Source organism: Mirounga angustirostris, unplaced genomic scaffold (assembly GCF_029215605.1).
Source record: "Mirounga angustirostris isolate CCGP_5_RB_7025 unplaced genomic scaffold, mMirAng1.0.hap1 SCAF_15, whole genome shotgun sequence".
In the NCBI taxonomy this organism is placed as follows: Eukaryota; Metazoa; Chordata; class Mammalia; order Carnivora; family Phocidae; genus Mirounga; species Mirounga angustirostris.
This window is the reverse complement of record NW_026991723.1, coordinates 17,762,449-17,782,873: the sequence shown is the minus strand read 5'-3', so window position 1 is coordinate 17,782,873 and position 20,425 is coordinate 17,762,449. Positions and strand designations below refer to the sequence as shown.

General features: G+C 38.1%; 1 protein-coding gene across 5 annotated transcripts in view; it reads right to left on the bottom strand.

Annotated features, from left to right (window-relative positions):
• The window catches only part of PCSK5 (proprotein convertase subtilisin/kexin type 5), a 466,280-nt gene that overhangs the window by 297,144 nt on the left and 148,711 nt on the right, over window positions 1-20,425 (bottom strand). For all 5 annotated transcript variants that reach the window (XM_045882270.2, XM_045882271.2, XM_045882268.2 and 2 more), the window contains exon 6: window positions 3,008-3,096. In XM_045882270.2, coding sequence (XP_045738226.1) covers window positions 3,008-3,096 — 89 coding nt within the window. The remainder of the gene's footprint in view (window positions 1-3,007; window positions 3,097-20,425) is intronic.

Genomic DNA, 20,425 nt, shown 5'->3' with positions numbered 1-20,425 from the left:
CCGCCAGACAGACAGGAATTTATTATTAACCTTAATAGGAAAAAAATCGACACAGAGACCCCAAAATAAATTACGTGTCAAATGTCAGGCTTTCTTTCCTTTTATTTTGGAGACTCAGAACAATAATAATACATCTAATTGTGAAGTAACCCTATCTCTCCTTCAGCTTAAGCTGAATAGCATCACTGAGATGCTGTATTATTTTACAATTATATCTTTACGGCCCATATTTACTCCTTAGAAAAACCTTGCTCTCTAGCGGGATTTCAAGTTTTTATGGCTACCAGCCCATGGGGCTTAAATAATAAAACCACTAATCAGGCAGCTTTGATACTATGCGGTTTGAGGTGGGGCTTTTGGTAGAAAATCAACATACTCTTGAAAAAAAACTATACCTTCTTTGTGCTTTGGAAGAATGTTTAACTTTTAATTCTAAAATTTACAAACATAAAAGATAGAAGAAATGACAATGAGCATTGAGACAGACAAAACTTAACTGGTAACATTCTGCCATATTTCCAGCAGAAGCTTTTTAAACTACGTGACAGATAGGTCACTATACCCTTTAATATTTATTTCCAGAAGAACAGTGGAAATCAACACTCAGGACACACTGAATTTCCTCAAAGTGCCCCTAAAGACACTGCACTTGATTATTATATCTCTTGACTGTCTTTTCCTCCAGACCTTTGGATTTTTAAAGGAGATGTATAGAACAGCTGATGTGGATCACAAGGGTTATAAATAAGTTACTTTAAAAATTATCAGATGGAAACTGTACTTAGAAGGCTTTTCAGCACTTTGTTTTGTGGGGGTAGAATGCCCAGCCTGATGCTCTTTGTATATACTGGGTCCTAAGCAGCCATTGGTTTGCTTTAATTTGACATGAATATTCAAAATTCACCTGCATGGTTTTTACTGAAAACAAGATGAACTTCATATGCCTCCATTTTCACTTCTTGCTATTTCAAAGCAGAAAATGGAACTACAGTTGACCCTTGAACAACTCAGAGTTAGATGCACTAACCCTCCCCACCACCACCACCACGAAGTCAAAAATCCACGTACAACTTTGACCCCCCAAACACGTAACTACTAATAGCCTACTATTGCTTGGAAGCCTTACCAATAACATGAGAAGTTGATGAACACATATTTTGTATGATATATGTATTACAGATTATATTCTTACCATAAAGTAAGTTAGAAAAAAGAAAAGGTTATTAAGAAAATCTTACGGAGGAGATAGTCCATTTACAGTACTGTACTGTACGTACTGAAAAAAATAGGTATATAAGCGGACACACACAGTTCAAACCTGTGTTGTTGAAGGATCAACTGTATTTTACCAGTACAAAGAAATAAACACTGGACTATATAACTGTCTGAAATAACCTAACTGGTAATTCTAAATGCCAACACGTAAGAGTATCTACACAATAGCTGAGTGCAGTTTCTAGGTCATGCAACTGATGGAAGTCTAGGAAAAAAAGGCTTGATGAAATCATATCTAGAGGGTAATACTCTTTTTCTGACCAAAAATTAACAAGAATTTTGCTTCCTCAAGTTTAAAGATGAAAGGTTGATTTTTCCTTATCTGACTGCAAGCCTTGATGCTTTGGGTCCGGATGGTTCAGTTTATAATTCAGAATGTTCTTGTTTTGGGGATGAGTGAGACATTGCCATACATTCATTTTCTTACTGAAGTCCTCTTTGGCTAGATCAGCAGCTTATCTGTGAGTTCGTTCCTTCAGTCCCTCAAGGTCAGTGAATGCTGGGTTAGCACAGGAGACTGAGGACCCGGACAAAGATGTGTGCTGGTCTATGTGAGGGACTGTGTGTGTCATGTCTAGGACAGCAAGCAGGGCTGATTAGTAGCCACCATAGTCATTGGATTCTCTTGAGACTATCAGGGGTGTCCAGCACCCTTATCATTCTTCAGGGGAAATTTCTGTCTTTCTTTAGCTCCTTCATGAACCTTCCCCTCTGACGCTCAGCAGATGTTGTCAGAGTATAGCTAATTACTGCTTAACAAGCTGCCATACGCTAAGAATTCGGTGTGAAATAAAGGAGAGAGAGAGGTCAAAGGCACTGAGCACTGACATTCGAGGTAGTGTCGGGAAACCTTTTCTTAGCACCATTACTATACACCCCAAATATCATGTTACAAGACGTCTACATTTACTCTAGAAAGGACTGTTTTTTAAATTTTAGATCCAATTCTATTTACCACTTGGCAACAATAGTGTAGGGAAAACAAAGATGTCAGTCTAGTTACCAGGAAGTTCATTCATCTGTGACACTATTTCGGGGAACCCCCAGGGGACACCTTGGAACCACTAGGATCGATAGTGTGTCTTAGCATGTGTTCGCCCATTTGCGTGTGCCTGGGCACCAGGCTAGAGCTAACGAAGATGATTACAAAGGGCAAAGAGTTCGCTTCTATTAACGCCCAGATGTTACATTCCCTTGGTTAGGTCCTCGTAGTAGGCGTATGTAGAGAGTTTGTGCATGTGTGTAATGTATATACATAATCTGGGATTATTAACAGTAACTCTATCGCTCTATTATGGGTCTACAAAAGGAGATTATACCATTTCCCATTTTAATTTCCATTAAAAAGGCACTTTTGGTAAAACATAAGGAAAAAGGAAAAAAATGGATCTTCTGTTTTGATACTAATTTCAGAATGTCTCTCTCCATAGAGATATTATGGGCTGGTGTTTAGATTATATCAGTTCTTTCCGACCCAGGCAGCCATTGTATAGTTCGGGACAGATGTCAATGACCCCATCTTCATGACTGGACATGTTTTTCATGCCCGTTTTAAAGCAAGAAATGTCTGTGCTTGCACCCCTGTAGGGGTGCTGCTCAAAAGCCCTGAACTATATTTAATAACACACACGAAGATGGTCATTTTCGACAACAGTTGAACGCTACTCTGCCAACACAGCCCTGTCTCGCGCTCAGAAAGGGTTGTCCATCCACCCAAGTCTGTTTCCCGTACCTCCGATCTTGGCATTGAAAGCAATTCCGACTGTGCAGTGAGAGTTGTTCGCTGCGGCTGCCACTTCTCCAGCACAGCGGGTCCCATGCCTGCAGGGAGAACACACACACTTGCTCAAGTAAGATGCTCCATTCCTCCCAACTCACATCGTCATCGCCTCCAGTCAGACTCCAAAGGGGGGAAGCCTGCATCAAGCTGTGGAGGTTTCTGGAACTTCTACTTAAGGAGCCCTTAGCCTGCCCACTGCAAACTCTTAATTACACTCTGTTTTGGATTCTATGATTGATATATATATATTTTATATCTTGCTTTCCCAACTAGAAAATCTCCTTGAAAGCTAAAATTGAATGGTATGTTTCTTTGCGTTCTCTAAATTCCCATTGTCCAATATGGTAACCGCCAGCCATCTGTGGCTATTGGGTACTTGAAATGCAGCTCATGTGACTTTATCTCAACTTTAATTTTAATTAAATTTAAGAACTGGTACTCAATTTAGTTATTACAAAAGTTAAGAACATCAGTATAGGAGAATCTGCTTCTTAAACTATAACTTAAATAGAGATCAAGTATCTCCAGTGAAATCTGTCATCTAAAATATGATGTGCTGTATATATACACTGGATTTCTAAGATTTTGTGTGAAAGAACAATGTGAAATATTCCACTAATATTTGTTCTATGTAAATGACATGAAATCTTTTATTTAATAAAATATATCATCAATATTTATTTCACCTGTGTCCACCTTTTTTTTTTTAAAAAGATTTTATTTATTTGACAGAGAGAGGTATATATATAGAGAGAACACAAGCAGAGGGAGTGGGAGAGGGAGAGGCAGGCTTCCCGCTGAGCAGGGAGCCCGATGCGGGGTTCGATCCCAGGACCCTGAGATCATGACCTGAACCAAAGGCAGATGCCTAACGACTGAGCCACCCAGGAGCCTCTGTTTCCACCTTTTTAAAAATGTGGCTACTAGAAAAGCAAATGCCTATTTCTGAAAAATATTCCTTTTATTTCTCATCACAGTGACTTCATTCCTCAGAAAAATCCTTTACTTGAAAGAACTTCTAAGATCATCCTATGCAAGGCGAGCAAAGAAGTTCCAAGTGCAAAGTACCATCTGTTTAGAAATGTGTTGACCTAACACTGTGTTGAGAAAAATCCTGAGGTCTGGCTGAGCCCAGGGAAAGGAGACTAGGGCTGATGGCTACCATCTGCCCTGGATGCAGAAGAGGACTATGACAACCACTACAGGTGTATTTGTCATTGCTAATGAAGCCCAAGGCTCACCCCCTTGCCCTCATTTTTAGAGATGAGGATGCTTAAGGAGGCTCTGAGATGTAAAGAGATAGGGTGAAGTCAGCCTAACAGTGACTAAGACTTGGGTCCCCCAAGTTCTATGTCATTACTTTTATTTAACAGCATAGACCACGCTCATCATGGGCTATGACTACCATCTATGCAAATGTGAACAAGTTACTACTTACAAAGGATACATACACACGCAAGTTTCTACAACAGAGATAAATCCTGCTCCGTGCACTTAGTAATGTCATGCATATCTTCCTATGTAAGTATTAGCCTGTATGTCATTTAAAAGCTTACTATTACCTCCCGTCATCTTTTAAATGGCATCTTCCCCCACACCCCCACCCCATAATCTCTCTCACAAGTCCTTGATTTCTGGAAATTTACCCAGTTTTTCCACTGAGAGTAACAAGGCTATGAAAAACAATCTTGAGCATTTATATACTTTTATACCTTGAGATAAATTCCTACGAGTGGAATGCCTGGATCAAAGAGCACAGAATATATTTTCAAATTGTTAATGGAAGATTAAAGTAATAAAACTAAACTTCAAAAAACCCCTGCAAGATGGATAAATATTATTACAAAACATATTTTTGTGCACGACCAAAAAAAAGACCATAAGCCAACTCGAATGACAATATGAAGAATGGAGAAAATAGATGAACAGACCCGTGTCTATAAACCCCTATGTATGAGTTTTTCAATCTTTTCATCCTTGCCAATCTGACATGAAAAATGTTATCTCATTGTTGCTTCCCTTTTTATCCCCTCAGATTACATTTGATGTTATCCATCTTTTCAAATATTTATTAGCTATTTCTATTTCTTGTTTTGTGAATAACATTTTCATGCCTTTTGCCCAAATTTCTTCTTGCTTTTCCATCATACCTGTTGCATATACATTTCCACATGTGTTCTTTGGAACACAGCAATCTTATTTATGGCAATTTTAGGTTGTTCTACCCAGTAGTTAATTTTGATGCATTCATAATTATCTTCCCCTTCTGATATTTAGTCATACCACTTTAATCATCAGAAAAATGATCCACTTTTAAAAGAAAAAAAGATTTCTTTTGTAAAATACAAGCTGAACTACTCATTTTACCCCTGAGCCCAGCAAGTATTTACTATGATTCTTCATTAGTCTCTGATTGCATATTACTTCATGGTGTAAGTTACTTTTCTTCCTCAAATGTCAAATTCCCTTTATGAGTCCATTGTTCTTATACTTCATTGTATCTATTATTAATTAAGGCAAGTGCTACAGGAGCATAAGGATCTGATTTTAATTCTCCAATTGTTATTTATGAGTCCATTATGACAAGTTTGTTCATTGTATTGTGGATTTGATAATGTTTTCTGCGGTTCTGTCACTTTTTATTTTATTTAGAATGGAATTATTAAATATTCCTAATGAAACTATTTATGAATATGCAATAAAACTCTGGGATTCCTATAGTAAAAAAAAAAATTAAAGATACCAGGCTAATAATTAAATTGTATAACTTTTTCCCCCTTTACTATCAAACATTGTGTTCATATCAGTTATATCTCTTACAAACATGATTACTTTTTCTGAAGCTAGGCTATCTTTGTCTTTAACTCAAGAATAAGTCCATTTACAGAGACTAGATCCCATTGTAACATGATATATCTATGTTCATTTCTGTATTTTTCTCCCTGTATGAGTATGGTTGTCATACATTCTATCAGCTAATGCTTACTATAGCTATTTGCTCAAGGACACCCAACATCACAAAGTCTAAAAGTCATCAATACTTTTTTCAATTTTTCCCAAATAAGACTAGAATATTTTTATTTTTAAAAGATTTTATTTATTTATCTGTCAGAGAGAGAGCACAAACAGGGCGAGAAGCAGGCAGAGGGAGAAGCAGACTCCCAGCTGAGCAAGGAGCCTGATGCAGGGCTTGATCCCAGCACCCTGGGATCATGACCTGAGCCAAAGGCAGATGGTTAACTGACTGAACCACGCAGGCGTCCCAGAGACTAGAATGTTTTAACTGTGATTATTCACCTTTTAATACATGAAATCCCTGTGATTATAGTTATACATTGGATATTTTTGGAAACTATCATTAGTGTCATTATTTTGAATAATCAATGTTTGCTTTTTTTTTTTTTTTAAAGATTTTATTTATTTGACAGAGAGAGGCATAGCGAGAGCAGGAACACAAGCAGGGGGAGTGGGAGAGGGAGAAGCAGGCTTCCTGCTGAGCAGGGAGCCCGATGCGGGGCTGGATCCCAGGACCCTGGGATCATGACCTGAGCTGAAGGCAGACGCCCAACGACTGAGCCACCGAGGCGCCCCTCAATGTTTGTTTTGATATAAAAATATTCTTCGCTCTATTTGTTCTTATAGTTCATAACTCCTTCTAGGATCATGGATTTTTTTTCTGAAGAACATTCTAATAAATGTGTCCCTCAGAGAGTCTTTTGGTAGTCTCAGAAAATGGCTTTATTTTACTGTTGTTCTTGAAAAATAATTTCACTGGGAATAGAATGCTAGACGAAGAGCTCTTCAAGGATGCCATTCCACGGTCTTCAAGTTACCATTGTTTCTGGTAAGAAATCTGCCATCTTGGCATTCTAGTTCTCTCTGGACACTTTTCAGATCTTCTCTTTGTCTTTTCTACTCTGCAGGTTCATTAAGATGTTGTATGTTTGGATTTTTAAAAATTCTTTCTTGGAATTCCTAGACCTGTGATCTAATGCTTAAATCATCATAAGTTTTAGCTCGTACCTTTGAAAGCTACCTTAATCTTTCAATTTCACCTTCAGATTTCCCGTATCCTTCTCTCCCTAGGCTGCTCTCCATGTAATCTGCTCAGTTCTATATTTTACTTATCTTCAGCCACGCCTAACGTGCTCTTAGCCCATTCATTGCATTACTCCTGTCAAGCATTATGTTTTATTTACTTATTTTTTTTTTGAAGTTCTTTTTCAAACCCATCTGGTTAATTTGAATAATTTAGAAATACTGTTCAATTATATGTATTGGAACATATTTGATATATATATTTCTTGATATATATGAATTATATGTAATAATTCTCAAACATGTCAATCTAATTCTGCTCTTTTTGCTGCTGGATTGTTTATATTGTGATATTTTCCCTGTGTGGTGGGTGAAATGTCCATTTAGGAGGTCATGCTGTTTGGGCTTTTAACTTTGTGAATTCTTTGAAGCTGGAGTGGACGATGCATCAAGGGTTCTGTTTTATGCAAGTCTTTTCTCACCTCACTGCCATCCCTGTGCTTTTAAAAATCCAGCTCCAGGCTGGCTGGGTTTGACTGATCACTCTGGAAAATTCGTAGTGTCCACTTATTGCCTACCTCATTTATAGACCTGAACTTTCGCAGAGAAATACTGTGTCCCATTAGCTCAACCATGCACTAAAAAATTCTTTAATATTTTCCCAAGAGTCTTAGATGTACTACAGTAGGAGAGATTTAATTAAATATCTTTTCTACCATAGTATTTTTAAAATGTAAGAATTAACTTGGCTCTGTATTCCTAAAATGCAATAAAACCCTGCACATATTATGTGCATCATTAATGTACAGTGGATTCTCCTAAGCGATGAAAAGAGGGACTATTCCTTATAAAAACATTTCTTGCAAAGATTTCTGTATATTGCTGTATATCATGAGCAATGATGAACCGTTTTTGGGAAAAAGGGAAGTTATCGCTCTACTGCTGATGCATACATTTTAAATACCACTTAAATAATATACTGTAACACGCTGTAATTGAGGGTCCAAATTGCTAGCTCAACTACATTTAAACAGTCCCCTCTCTTCAGATGACAATGATCATTACTCCGAATAAAGTACTAGTCATCTTTTTATTTTTGTATCTTAGTTGGATTCAATCCTTTGATGGATTTAAAATAGATCATAGAACAATGGATATCATCATGACCTGTTCAAGTATATGAACAAGATTCAATTTCTTCCTTCTCTTAAAGAACAAGGGTGGTCAGCATTAAGTATGTTTGTGATGTCAGTTAATTATAAAAGTCACAAAATAGACAAAAGTCTTTGTTTCAGATGTATTTTTCTTCAGAGAAAACAGAGGATGAGCATTTAGAATATTTTCAGTATAAGGAGAACCATTGCAGTAGATTTTAGTACAGAAAGCAATATGCTCAATGTATTACATTCTGACCTACATGCACCTAAGTATGAATTTACTAGCCACCTTCCACATAACACCCCTTGGAAAAAGCTTCTTTGTATATGTTCATGCTACTGCTAAGACACTTTCTTTTCTGACACCCCACAAGATAACCCAATGATATAAATTATAATGGACAGTTAGACCAGTGGCAAAATAAATTGGACATCATCTAAAATAAAGTAGATGTAGACAAACTAGGAAGTAAAAAATGCATCATTTCTTCTCCAGCTCTCTTAGGCATATTGTCATTGCACCCTAGTAAGTGCAAAATGTTCTATCATATAATTTTTACTCGAATAAACCATTGTGGCTCTTAAAGAGCATCTTGACTGAGTGATCATGACAGTCTTTGTTGTACCATTCCAAGTTTTCTCATCTACTACATGATCTGCTCCCAATAATAAACCATTGAAATTAAAGATCTCCAGAAGTTTTACCTGGGGTGACTGAAAACAAAGAAAATGAGATCCGAGTGTGGCTGCTAATTCGTTTCCATGATTTTGGGAACTCATACAAGCGAAGTGAAGTGAGTACAAAATATGAATTCATAGTTGACCACAAAATACTGCCTTTGTGTATTCTCCAGCTTTCTCCTAGCCCCAGAGTCACGTTGCTTTGTGAACTTTGTTTCTTCCATGTGCATTAGTGGGGATGAAAATATTAACTTACTTGAGCTTTACCGTAGATGTGAAGATGCAAGTGAGCTCTGGAATGAATCTGAGACATCAGGACACGTGGCAAAAGGTCTACCCCCATGGTTGCCAACGCATGGCTCGCAAGTCAAAATTACACTTGTCTGAATCAAACAATGACAAGTTGGAGAAAAACTACTTTCTATTTCATTTCTTTCTTGAAACAAACATCTTCAGCTGTTCATGGATTCAGTCTACCCCCTCATTGAATAGAAATTCCCTTTTGACATCTGGTGTGCCCCTTCTCTTTGGCGTATTTTGGTTTTGTTTAAATCGGAGTGAAAACTTTCCACTTCAAAAGCTCCCTTAGAAAGGGAGAGCAAGAAATAATGATGTATTTGATGTGTTCTCCAAACGATCACTTCGAACCATCAAACACTATTTGATGTGTTCTCCAAACTATCACTGATGTTTCTGACTGCTCACATAGTTCTTGATAATATTCCCACCTTGTGTTTACATCACGCCATCCATTTCTCTAAGTATTTTAATCTCAACTGATTCTCACCTCAACCCTCTGAAGCAAAACAGGTATCACTTCTCTAGTTTGACAAATGAGAAAATTCCATCAGTCAGATGGTGACTGGAAGGTATAAAAAGTGGCAGTGCAAAGACTAGATCCTGCTCTCCTGAATCCTTAGGTGAGGTCTTTTCACGGTTCCAGCAAAAGTCACAGGGACCCATGTCCTTGCCTTTGAATGGCTGCCAAGATTTCATGCCACTTCTTCGCTGGCTACCCTACTTATTCCATGTGGTAGCGGCGACTTTATTCCTTCATTACTATTGATGACAGGATATTTGACAGTATGTTTTATAGAATCTCCCTAATAAATTATTCAGCTTGAGTGAGAAGGAAGAAATGCTGGGAATCTTAAAAATGAAAATTTAAGGAGAATGGAAAAGAGCTGAAAACAGATTATTGCCCTGTCTTAAAGCAAAAGCTTTACGAAAGCTCATGAAACGTTAGGGGGGGGAAAGGTAAACTGAAACTTTTAAAAAGTAAACAAGAAATCACCCATTCCACTTTTCGGTGATGAGTTTTCGTGAGACAATTAAGATACTAGCTTCTGAAGTAACTGCAATTATACACAGTCCCTGAGGCTTCCATAATATTACTTTTTTTTTTTTTTTTTTTTGGTTATACAAGGAAGGAATGCAGAAAAACTCATTCAAAATAACCGCTAAGGGCTGAATGTGCCCATCCTCACCCTCCATTCATATGTTGAAACCCTAATCCCAGTGTGATGGTATCTGGGGCTGGGGCCTTGGGGGGCGGCTAGTAGGTCACACAGGTGGAGGCCTCATGATGGGATTAGAAACAGCAGAGAACATGCTTCCTTTCTTTCCGTCATGTGTGGATACATTAAGAAGGCAGCTTTCTGGGCGCCTGGGTGGCTCAGTTGGTTAAGCGACTGCCTTCGGCTCAGGTCATGATCCTGGAGTCCCAGGATCGAGTCCCGCATCGGGCTCCCGGTTCAGCAGGGAGTCTGCTTCTCCCTCTAACCCTCCCCCCTCTCATGCTCTCTATCTCATTCTCTCTCTCAAATAAATAAATAAAATCTTTAAAAAAAAATTTTTTTTTAATAAAAAAAAAAAAAAAAGGCAGCTTTCTGCAAGCCAGGAAGAGAACCCTCCCTGGGAATTGAATCTTGGACTTTCCAGCCTCCAGAACTGTGAAAAATAAGTATTTATTGTTTAAGCCACCCCCTCTTTGGGACTTCGTTACAGCAGCCTCAACTAAGACAATAACAAATAGCTATATAAAATAAGATATTCAGAGACACTCTGATCGTCTAATATTGAAAGAATCTTCGGCATGAACTTTAAACTATCACAGCTCTTATACTTAGCAACAGCCATTGTGAATCTTCCTCTTGGTCTTCAAGAACAGATACACAATATTTAAAGAAATTAATAAAAGCATTCATCAACTGTTCCGAAGTTGAACAGACATGTTGTAGGCAAGAAAATGAAAAATATATTTTATAATATTAACTAGCAACAGTTAATTGCTATAGTACTACTAAGCAATTAGTAGTAGTTAGCATCTTAGATCTTCGTAGCATCTTACTAAATTAGATGCTTAGTAAGCATCTACTTACTACTACTACTACTACTACGAGTTAGCATCAGATATATCACATGTAAATGACCAGCAAAGCATTTTAAAAAACAGAATATTTCTTCTAGAGGTTTAAACATACTGTGAGTCTGACACACACATACACATGCACAAAGCACACATAAAAACTGGTGAAATCTGAATTAGGTCTGCAGAGTGCATTGATGCCAATTTCCTGGTTTTGATATTTTACTATAATTGCAAAAGTTGTTATCAACGGGGGAATCTAGATGAAGGGTATGGGGGACCTGCACTATTTTTGCAACCTCCAGTGAATTTATCATCTCTTTAAAGTTAAAAATGATTGTAGGTCTGAAGAATCTAGAGTTATTTGTAATACTGACTGTAATTCAAGATGGATAGTTTAGTCAGAACACAAAATATTGACAATAAAATAAAATTCTAGTGGTTAGTATACTGCCTTTTTAAAAATTTTTAGATTTTTTATAAATTTATTTTAAAATTATTTTTTTAAATTGAAGTATACTTAACACAATGTTATATTAGTTTCAGGTGTACAAAATAATGATTTAACAATTCTATACATTTTTCAGTGCTCATCAAGGTAAGTGCACTCTTAATCCTTTTTATCTATTTCACTCATTTCCCCCTCCCTGCTTCCCTTCTGGCAAACCACCAGTTCGTTCTCTGGATTTAAGTCTGTTTTTTGTCTCTTTTTCCCTTTGTTCTTTTGTTTCTTAAATTCTATATATGACTGAAATCATATGGTATTTGTCTTTCTCCGACTTACTTAGCATAATACCCTCTAGGTCCAACCATATTGCTGCAAAGAGTAAGAATTCTTTCCTTTTTATGGCTGAGTAGAATTCCATAGTATATATACACCACATCTTCTTTATCCACCCATCTATCGATGGACACTTGAGTTGCTTCCATATCTTGGCTATTGTAAATAATCCTGCAATAAACACAGTGGTGTATGTATCTTTTCAAATTAATGTTTTATTTTCTTTGGGTAAATACTCAGTAGTGAAATCACTGGATCATACGGTAATTTCATTCTTAATTTTTTAAGGAACCTCCATACTGTTTTCCAGAGTGACTTCACTAATTTTCATTCCCACCAACAGTGCACGAGGGTTCCTTCTCCACATCCTCGCCAACACTTGCTATTTCTTGTCTTTTTGATTTTAGCCATTCTGACAGGTGTAAGGGGATATCTCATTGTGGTTTTGATTTGCACTTCCCTGGTGATGAGTGATGTTGAATATCTTTTCATATGTCAGCCATTTGTATGTCTTCTTTAGAAAAATGTCTATTCATGTCCTCTGCCCATTTTTTTCAGATTATATGTTTATTGGCATTAAGCTTTTTATATATTTTTGATATTAAGCCCTTATCAGATATATCATTTGCAAATATCTTCTCCCATTTAGTAAATTGCCTTTTCATTTTGTTGATGGTTTCCTTTGCTGTGCAAAAGCTTTTGGTCTTGGTGTGGTCCCAACACTTTATTTTTGCTTTTGTTTCTCTTGCCTTAGGAGACCTATCTAGAAAAATGTTGCTAAGGCCAATATCAAAGAAATTACTACATTTTCTTCTAGGAAGTTTATGGTTTGAGGACTCACATTTAGGTCTTTAATCCATTTTGAGTTTATTCATGTTCACGGTGTAATAAAATGGTCCAGTTTTTCCAGCACCATTTGTTGAAAAGACTGTCTTCTCCCCATCTTATATTCTTCTCTCTTTTGTTATAGATTAATTGACCATATAAGCATTGGTTTATTATTTCTGGGCTCTCTATTCTGTTCCATTGATCTGCGTCTATTTTTGTGCCAGTACCATACTCTTCTGATTACTACAGCTTTGTAGTTGATCTTGAAATTTGGGACTGTGGTATTTCCAGCTTTATTGTTCTTTCTCAAGATTGCTTTGGCTACTTAGTGACTTTTGTGGTCCCACGTAAGTTTTAGGACTATTTGTTCCAGTTCTGCAAAAAATGTTGGTATTCTGATAGGGATTGTTTTGATCTGCAAATCGCTTTGGGTTGTATGAACATCTTAACGACATAGGTTCTTTCAGTCTACGAGTATAGTATATCTTTCCATTGGTTTGTGTCATCTTCAATTTCTTTCATCAGTTTTTTATAGTTTTCAGAGTACAGGTCTTTTACCACAAGTTTATTCTTAGGTATTTTATTCTTTTTGGTCCAATTATAAATTGGATTAATTTCTTTTTCTACCCCTTTGTTATTAGTGCATAGAAATCAAAGAGATTTCTCTATGCTACTTTTGTGTTCTGAGACTTTACTGAATTCATCTATCAGTTCTGGTATTTACTGGCAGAGTCTCCAGAATTTTCTATATATAGTATCATGTCATCTGCAGATAGTGAAAGTTTTATGTCTTCCTTACCAGTTTAGGTATTTTTTATTTATTGTTCTTGTCAATATACTGCTTTAAAAGTGTTCTCTTACCTCTGCCATTTTCCCTCTTCTTTACCCTCTCCAGCCTAGACCTTTGACGTCTTTACTTTTCCCCTCTTCCTTCTATATGCCCCAGCCTAGGAAAACAGCTTATTCATTACTAACTGAATTCACTGTTAACTATGTAAGCCTATAAATCAAAGAAAAAATAGCTTGATTTAACAGAAAACCTAGTCTGTTACCTCACTTCTGCTGCTTTCTCAAATATAATGTTGCATGGACTGAAGTACACGAAAGCCCACGACAAGCACGTATGTGTGTCTGTATACAGTTCTGACCAAGATCTCAGCCACCTCCTTATTAGCCTTTCTTCTTACCCTTATCTTAAAGATCAACATCATCATCAAAGCAATACAGTATGAGACATCCTTGTTGATGAAATCTACTAATCATGATGAGGGAATGAGGCCCTTTTCTCGGCTTGCTGGTTCTCTATAGATTTACCTAGCATGCTTTTCAGTTCTTTTTTATTTTAATGATTAGTTTTTCCTGTCATACATGAAATTATTTCTATGAATTCAGATGGCCCATGCTTATCTATACTCCCCAGTGATTCAATGCTGCTATCCCTTCCCCACTGGGTCTATTAAGAGCCCACAACTCTCGTCTTCAAGCTCTCTAACTTCTACTAGAGGGTTCTGTTTACTGTCTGAAACTCCGATCTACTAGTTGCCACTCCATGTAGTTAGAACTTTGGGAACAGCCTGATCTTATTTTCCACCACAAATGGGAGACTGCAAAACTTTCTCCCTTACCCCTGGACTATAAATAGACAGAAATTAGTCATTCCTGCGGATTCATTTTAGGTCTGTTCTCAGTGAGCTAGGAGTCAAGTGTTTTCTCTTATAACTTCATAAATGTGGATCTGGAGGCTCCAACTCTTGCTCAGAACTGGAGGGTACAACGTGATACCCATCTTTTCCACTGGATATCTGTCTGCTTTACTGGGCTAAGTACTACCTATAATTCTGGAAAACAGAACCATAACAACTTTCTTTTTATGTAAAGAATAAACTCTGTCAGGAATGTTATTTTCTTGAAAATTATCAAAGTACCTCCCAAGATTTTAGTTAACAATATTAGTTCCTCCCTCCCTCCTTCCTTCCTTTGTCAAGTCCAGATAATTCACAGCCTATGTCCTAAGCATTTTCTAAGCAAGGGATATACAAAGTTGAATAATCTGAGGCTGTGGTGCTCACAATCTTGGTAGATAAGATTCTGAGTAAAGGATGAACAAAACCTCTTTTCCTTTTCTATGGGAAAGTTACTTTGGTTTAACTTTCTAGCTGTTCCCCTTGATATCTGGTAAAAGTGGGATATCAGCTACCAAGGATCACTGCTTATGGTAAAAATGAGCCCTGGTTGGTGAATTATCAAGCACTGGGAGGTCTGTGGCCAGGATGCTGGATACATGATGAGAAGTCTTGGCTTTGGGCTTCTGAGAGGAGACACTAGAAACTGAGTGCAGCCTTCCTTGTGTGCCACAGGCTATTTATAGGAATAGTATTGTTCCTAATAGCATGGGGCTTTGAAGGCAAAATGACTTTTCTACGCACTCACATGGCTCTTTCTTTTTTTTTTTTTAAGATTTTATTTATTTATTTGAGAGAGAGAGAGAGAGAGAGCACATGAGGGGGGGAGAGTCAGAGGGAGAAGCAGACTCCCTGCTGAGCAGGGAGCCCGATGCGGGACTCGATCCAGGGACTCCAGGATCATGACCTGAGCCGAAGGCAGTCGCCTAACCGACTGAGCCACCCAGGCACCCCACATGGCTCTTTCTTGTACAACTGAGGGGTCATTTGGGCTCTGAGGGGAAAGAAGAGGAACAGGAAATAGTCTGGGGACTGGTGAACACCCTTGCTGAAGAAATATAGCTGACATTGGTCTATGGTACATTATATTCTTATCCTCCTAATTACCACTAATAGTTCTACGAGTTCAACTGACCACCAATTGAACCTACGACCACTGACCGGGGTGTTGTAAGATTTATGCAAGTAATTAACCAAGTACTGAGGTCCATGCGAATCAAGGTTTATATGCAAAGTGTTATAGGAATTTCTGCTCCAAGGGTTCTGACTTGAAGTTGGTGTTTGCGAAAATGCTTGGTATGCAATCTAAACAACTTCCTCCTCCTTACACCTGAACTGATTTTCCTATAATTTTGCAGCATAATTAAAAGGAAATTTTATAATTAGAACTCACTAAAGCATGAAATATGAAGTATATACTGAGTGTGTATGCTGAGAGGCTGGAGATCTATAAAGATAATGAAAGAAATAATGGCCTGTATCAAATTATAATTTTGATTTTCTTGTGGTCTAATTCTTTCGATACATATTTCTCTTCTCCAAATGTATACTGAAAACCACCACATTCCTACAATTCTAAAGTAGCAAAAACAAGAGACCCAAATGCCAGAATGTGCTCTCCCTAGACAATATTTCACCTTTACATACTCCTATATATAGGTAAACCTCCATTTTTATTAATATTCTTATAATGACCTAGTTAACTAGACATAATGAGACCGTTCCCATGTATTGGCCCATAATTTTTTTTTTTTTTTAAGATTTTATTTATTTATTTGACAGAGAGAGACACAGCGAGAGAGGGAACACAAGCAGAGGGAGTGGGAGAGGGAGAAACAGGCTCCCCGCAGAGCAGGGAGCCCGACGTGGGACTCGATCCCAGGACCCTGGGATCATGACCTGAGCTGAAGGCAGTCGCTTAACCAACTGAGCCACCCAGGCGCCCCTATTGGCCCATAATTAACGAACTTTTCTGAATCATTCGTTCAGCAAATATTTATTGAGTACCTACCACATACTGAGGAATGAATTAGTCACTAAGGATTCAATAGTGAGAAAAAAAGACATAATATAATGTAGTTTCAATGAGTTCCATTGGCCTGGAAATCCTGAAGAAGAGGCAATAATCCACAAGTCTCTGTTCATTTAGCAATAATCAACTTAACGGTCCTGCTTCTATTTGTTTTTGCTAAACTATTCAGGTAAAGATATCATTCAATAACTATACGCTGTAAAACAGGCTAAAAATATTTGCTGTTTTGCTCAAAATCTGTTCCTGACTGATAATAAAAGGTGATATTGTAAGTGTTTGACTTCACTTGGCTTGAGACTGCGTCCAGGTCATAAACAAACTGTCAGAACACTTCTGAAGTGAGTCTTACTTTGCTGGGATGAAGGATCTAAAAGAAGTGACTATTACATAATCCTATTTGTCTGAAATACAGGTAAACTGTGGCTCTGGAGTGAGGATCCAAGGGGGCTCCCTTGGTGTTCCTTCTTGCAACACTCAGGGTCTGAGACGTTTGGTGGCACGTGGTCCCAGGGTCCCTTGGCACTCTGAGAAACGGGTCCTGAAGTAGAGATAAGTAGCTCACACACCTTATAGTCACTGAGCTGACCTCATTTCATCTCAGCTACACCAAGCAATTGCTAACACTTCCATTTACTGCTAGCCACTCCTGGATTTCCTTGCGGAGCTCACCTGAGTCATTTCCTTACACACTGGAAGGCTCTCAAAATTATGGTAGTACAAAACCAACAATGAAGGAATGCCTCCCTCCAAAGCATAGATTTATCATATCCCTAATTATCAATTTAACATTTTAGCATATACATATTTTACTTGGGCGTGACATAGAGTGGGTTTTTATTATGACAGTGTTCGCAGGAGTGGGTGAACAGGGGTTGGCAAACATCTGTAATAGGCCAAATATAGCAAATATTCCAGGCTTTATGGGCCAAATACAGTCTCCGTCACATAATCCCCCTCCCCTCTTTTTAATCCTTAAAAAAAATAAAAAACATTCTCAGAGTCACCAGGCAGATCTGACCTGCAGTTACAAGTTTACCAGAAGTTTACAGTGGTTTCTGTGGGCAGAAGTTTACTGTGGTTTCTAAGCATGAAGGGTAAATGCAGTCATAGCTACTTACGACTTTTTGGGAACCAAGAAACATACGCTTCTACCTTTTCTAACTCCCCTTTCTCTGATTTGATATTCATACTGAATGCTGCTTTATGGAAATCAGTCACCTCAACAAATATAACGTACAGTTCATATCCGCTAATGTAATAACTTCCATTTGAAAGAATGCTTAATACAATATGCAACTGAAACATCAAATCAGGTGCACCTGGGTGGCTCATCAGCTGGTTAAGTGTCTGACTCTTGATTTCAGCTCAGGTCATGATCTCAGGGTCCTGAGATCGAGCCCCGTGCCAGGCTCCAAGGAGCTTGCTTAAGAGTGTCTCTCTCTCTCTCTCTCTCTCTCCCTCCCTCTAGCTCTGCCCCCCCTCCCCTGCTCACAGGCACACACATGCTCTCTCTTGGAAAACAAACAGCAAATCAATAAAGGTGATAAGGATCACTTATTTATTATTTGCTAGGTAGTTTCACTTGCCTAGGTTCACATACTTCATTTGCTCTCTCCAAAAATCTTGCACACATTACATGTACCTTTGTCCGCATATTAGAGGTAAGGAAACAAATTCTTATGGGTTAAGTGACTTCACCAAGGTAATACAGCCAGCTTACTGTCAAAGAACGTGAACCCAAATCTCCCGACACCAAGTCCTAGTGTTTCTGCAACAGTGAATGCACTATGTTTCCGGAAGGACGTGCATACATCCTCCGGCATGCATATACTTAGCAGGGCCGAACAAAATAATGACAACTTGAGACCTTTCCTGAGAGAAAGGCTCAGAAGTCGCTTCTTTGAAGCTATTTGGATCGCTGCCCATGAGTTCTTTTTTTTAAAAGGGTATCATAATTATTAGGTTTCCTAACTAAACAAGTAAAAAGATACGACTGATCCCATCACTAATGAAATTACGGCCGACTTAAGCAGCCCTATCTTCTTCCAGTGCCAGAATTTTCTATCTCTGTGTAAACATAAAATGCAAACAATACAAGGCAAATCAATTGCCTAATGAACTTTCAAAAGACACAGGATTTCATGCAATCGGTGAATTTCAGAACAGCTTTAATCACACTGAAAGCTGTGAAGAATAATCCAGAAAAGCGAGATTTAGTAAAAATGGAACAAGGCTGGCAACATGACAGGGGCTCTAAATGAGAATGATTTGTCAATAAAATGATTCCAAATGGCCCTTCAAAAACTGATAAAAATTTTTATAAACTGAGTCTGTTTATGGCTCTACTAAAATTCAAATTTTGTAATATTACAGAAAAACTACAACTTTAAACATGATTCATTTTTGTTTGATATAAGAATGGCTATGGGTACATGTGCTGTTGGATAATAAACTACACGTATTTTCATCATTTGGGTTTTATTGTTTACAATAAAATACCATTTTCATCGCTCATTCCAAGTCTCTGGCCTCAGTTTGAGTGGATTCATTTTGAATGTTTTCTCGCCCCAGCCCCCATTTATCTCTGTAATGAGTCCCTCCCCGCACTGCTTCTCCAGTGCAGTAAAGCTGTGGATTAAGTAAGAGACTAAGGAACTGGCTCCCCTCTCTTGAGAGAGCAGAAGCATTCACAGAGGATACAGAGTCCCTGTCATATCTGGTCTGGCTTGCAATCTTGAACTTCAATGTATATTCTGAGCAGGTTCCTTTCTGTACCCTAAATGCTTCTTTCTCAAGACACTGGAACACACAAGCTGTTTATGATAACAAAACAGTTATCACGGTGATATCCTCCCATGAATACAACGTGATAATAGAAAATGTCAGGCCCTGAACTGCATGCCCAGCATCTGGACAATTTCCCCTGCAGTACTCATGCAGTTTCGCAAGCCTAGGATAAGGATCCTATTTCCTTAGTTGACACATTACTTGCTTTGGCTAGGTGTGAGACCACACTCAGAGACGCAGGGGCAGCATAATGGCTGGAAGCCATTATGTCTGGCTTCCTTTATTAAATTTAGACTTTGGGACATAGAGAAACTCCTTCTATGTCCCAAGAGAAGTACGCTCATAGAACCACACGGGGTGATGTTTAAGAGCTAGAGTCACATTCCTTCTCGATCTAGTATCTAAACATCTTAAAATATAAAAGAAAATACCATGGGTTAGCGTTATTAAAATTTTATCGTAGCATTCACATTGATTCAACTTTTCAGGCTCCAAAAAACAAGACAAAAGAAAACAACTGTATTGATATGCAAACATTTTATGGGAAAGCCTTTGTTATAATATCCTTCACTATTTTCCTCACGGAAAAGTTCCAGAAAATGTGGTAGTTATAGGCGACAACTGCTGAGAAATGGAGAGTCCTGATGGCAAAATTAACTGACATTCTCTCACAAGTGAGGATTTTGTAAAGTGTCCCCCACACACTCCCTCTACCAACAGATTATTTTTGCCCCCGCCTCGGGTCACAGATCACTGAGAACACCGAACTGTCTCTTTCCAACATTTTGACCACTTTCCCGTTCAGTGCGCATCACTGGAACAGCAGGTGGACAACCAGGAAGGCAACTGCAGGCCAGTGAAATCACAATGAGGTAAGGAACTTTGTGAAGGGGGCAAAAGAGATTTAAATTGATCAGCCGCAAGACGCACTACTAGACATTGTCTGTGTCTGATAACGGTCAGTACCTCAGACAATCACCAAATTGTTTCCTTTTCCTAGGAAGAAAAGCAAAATG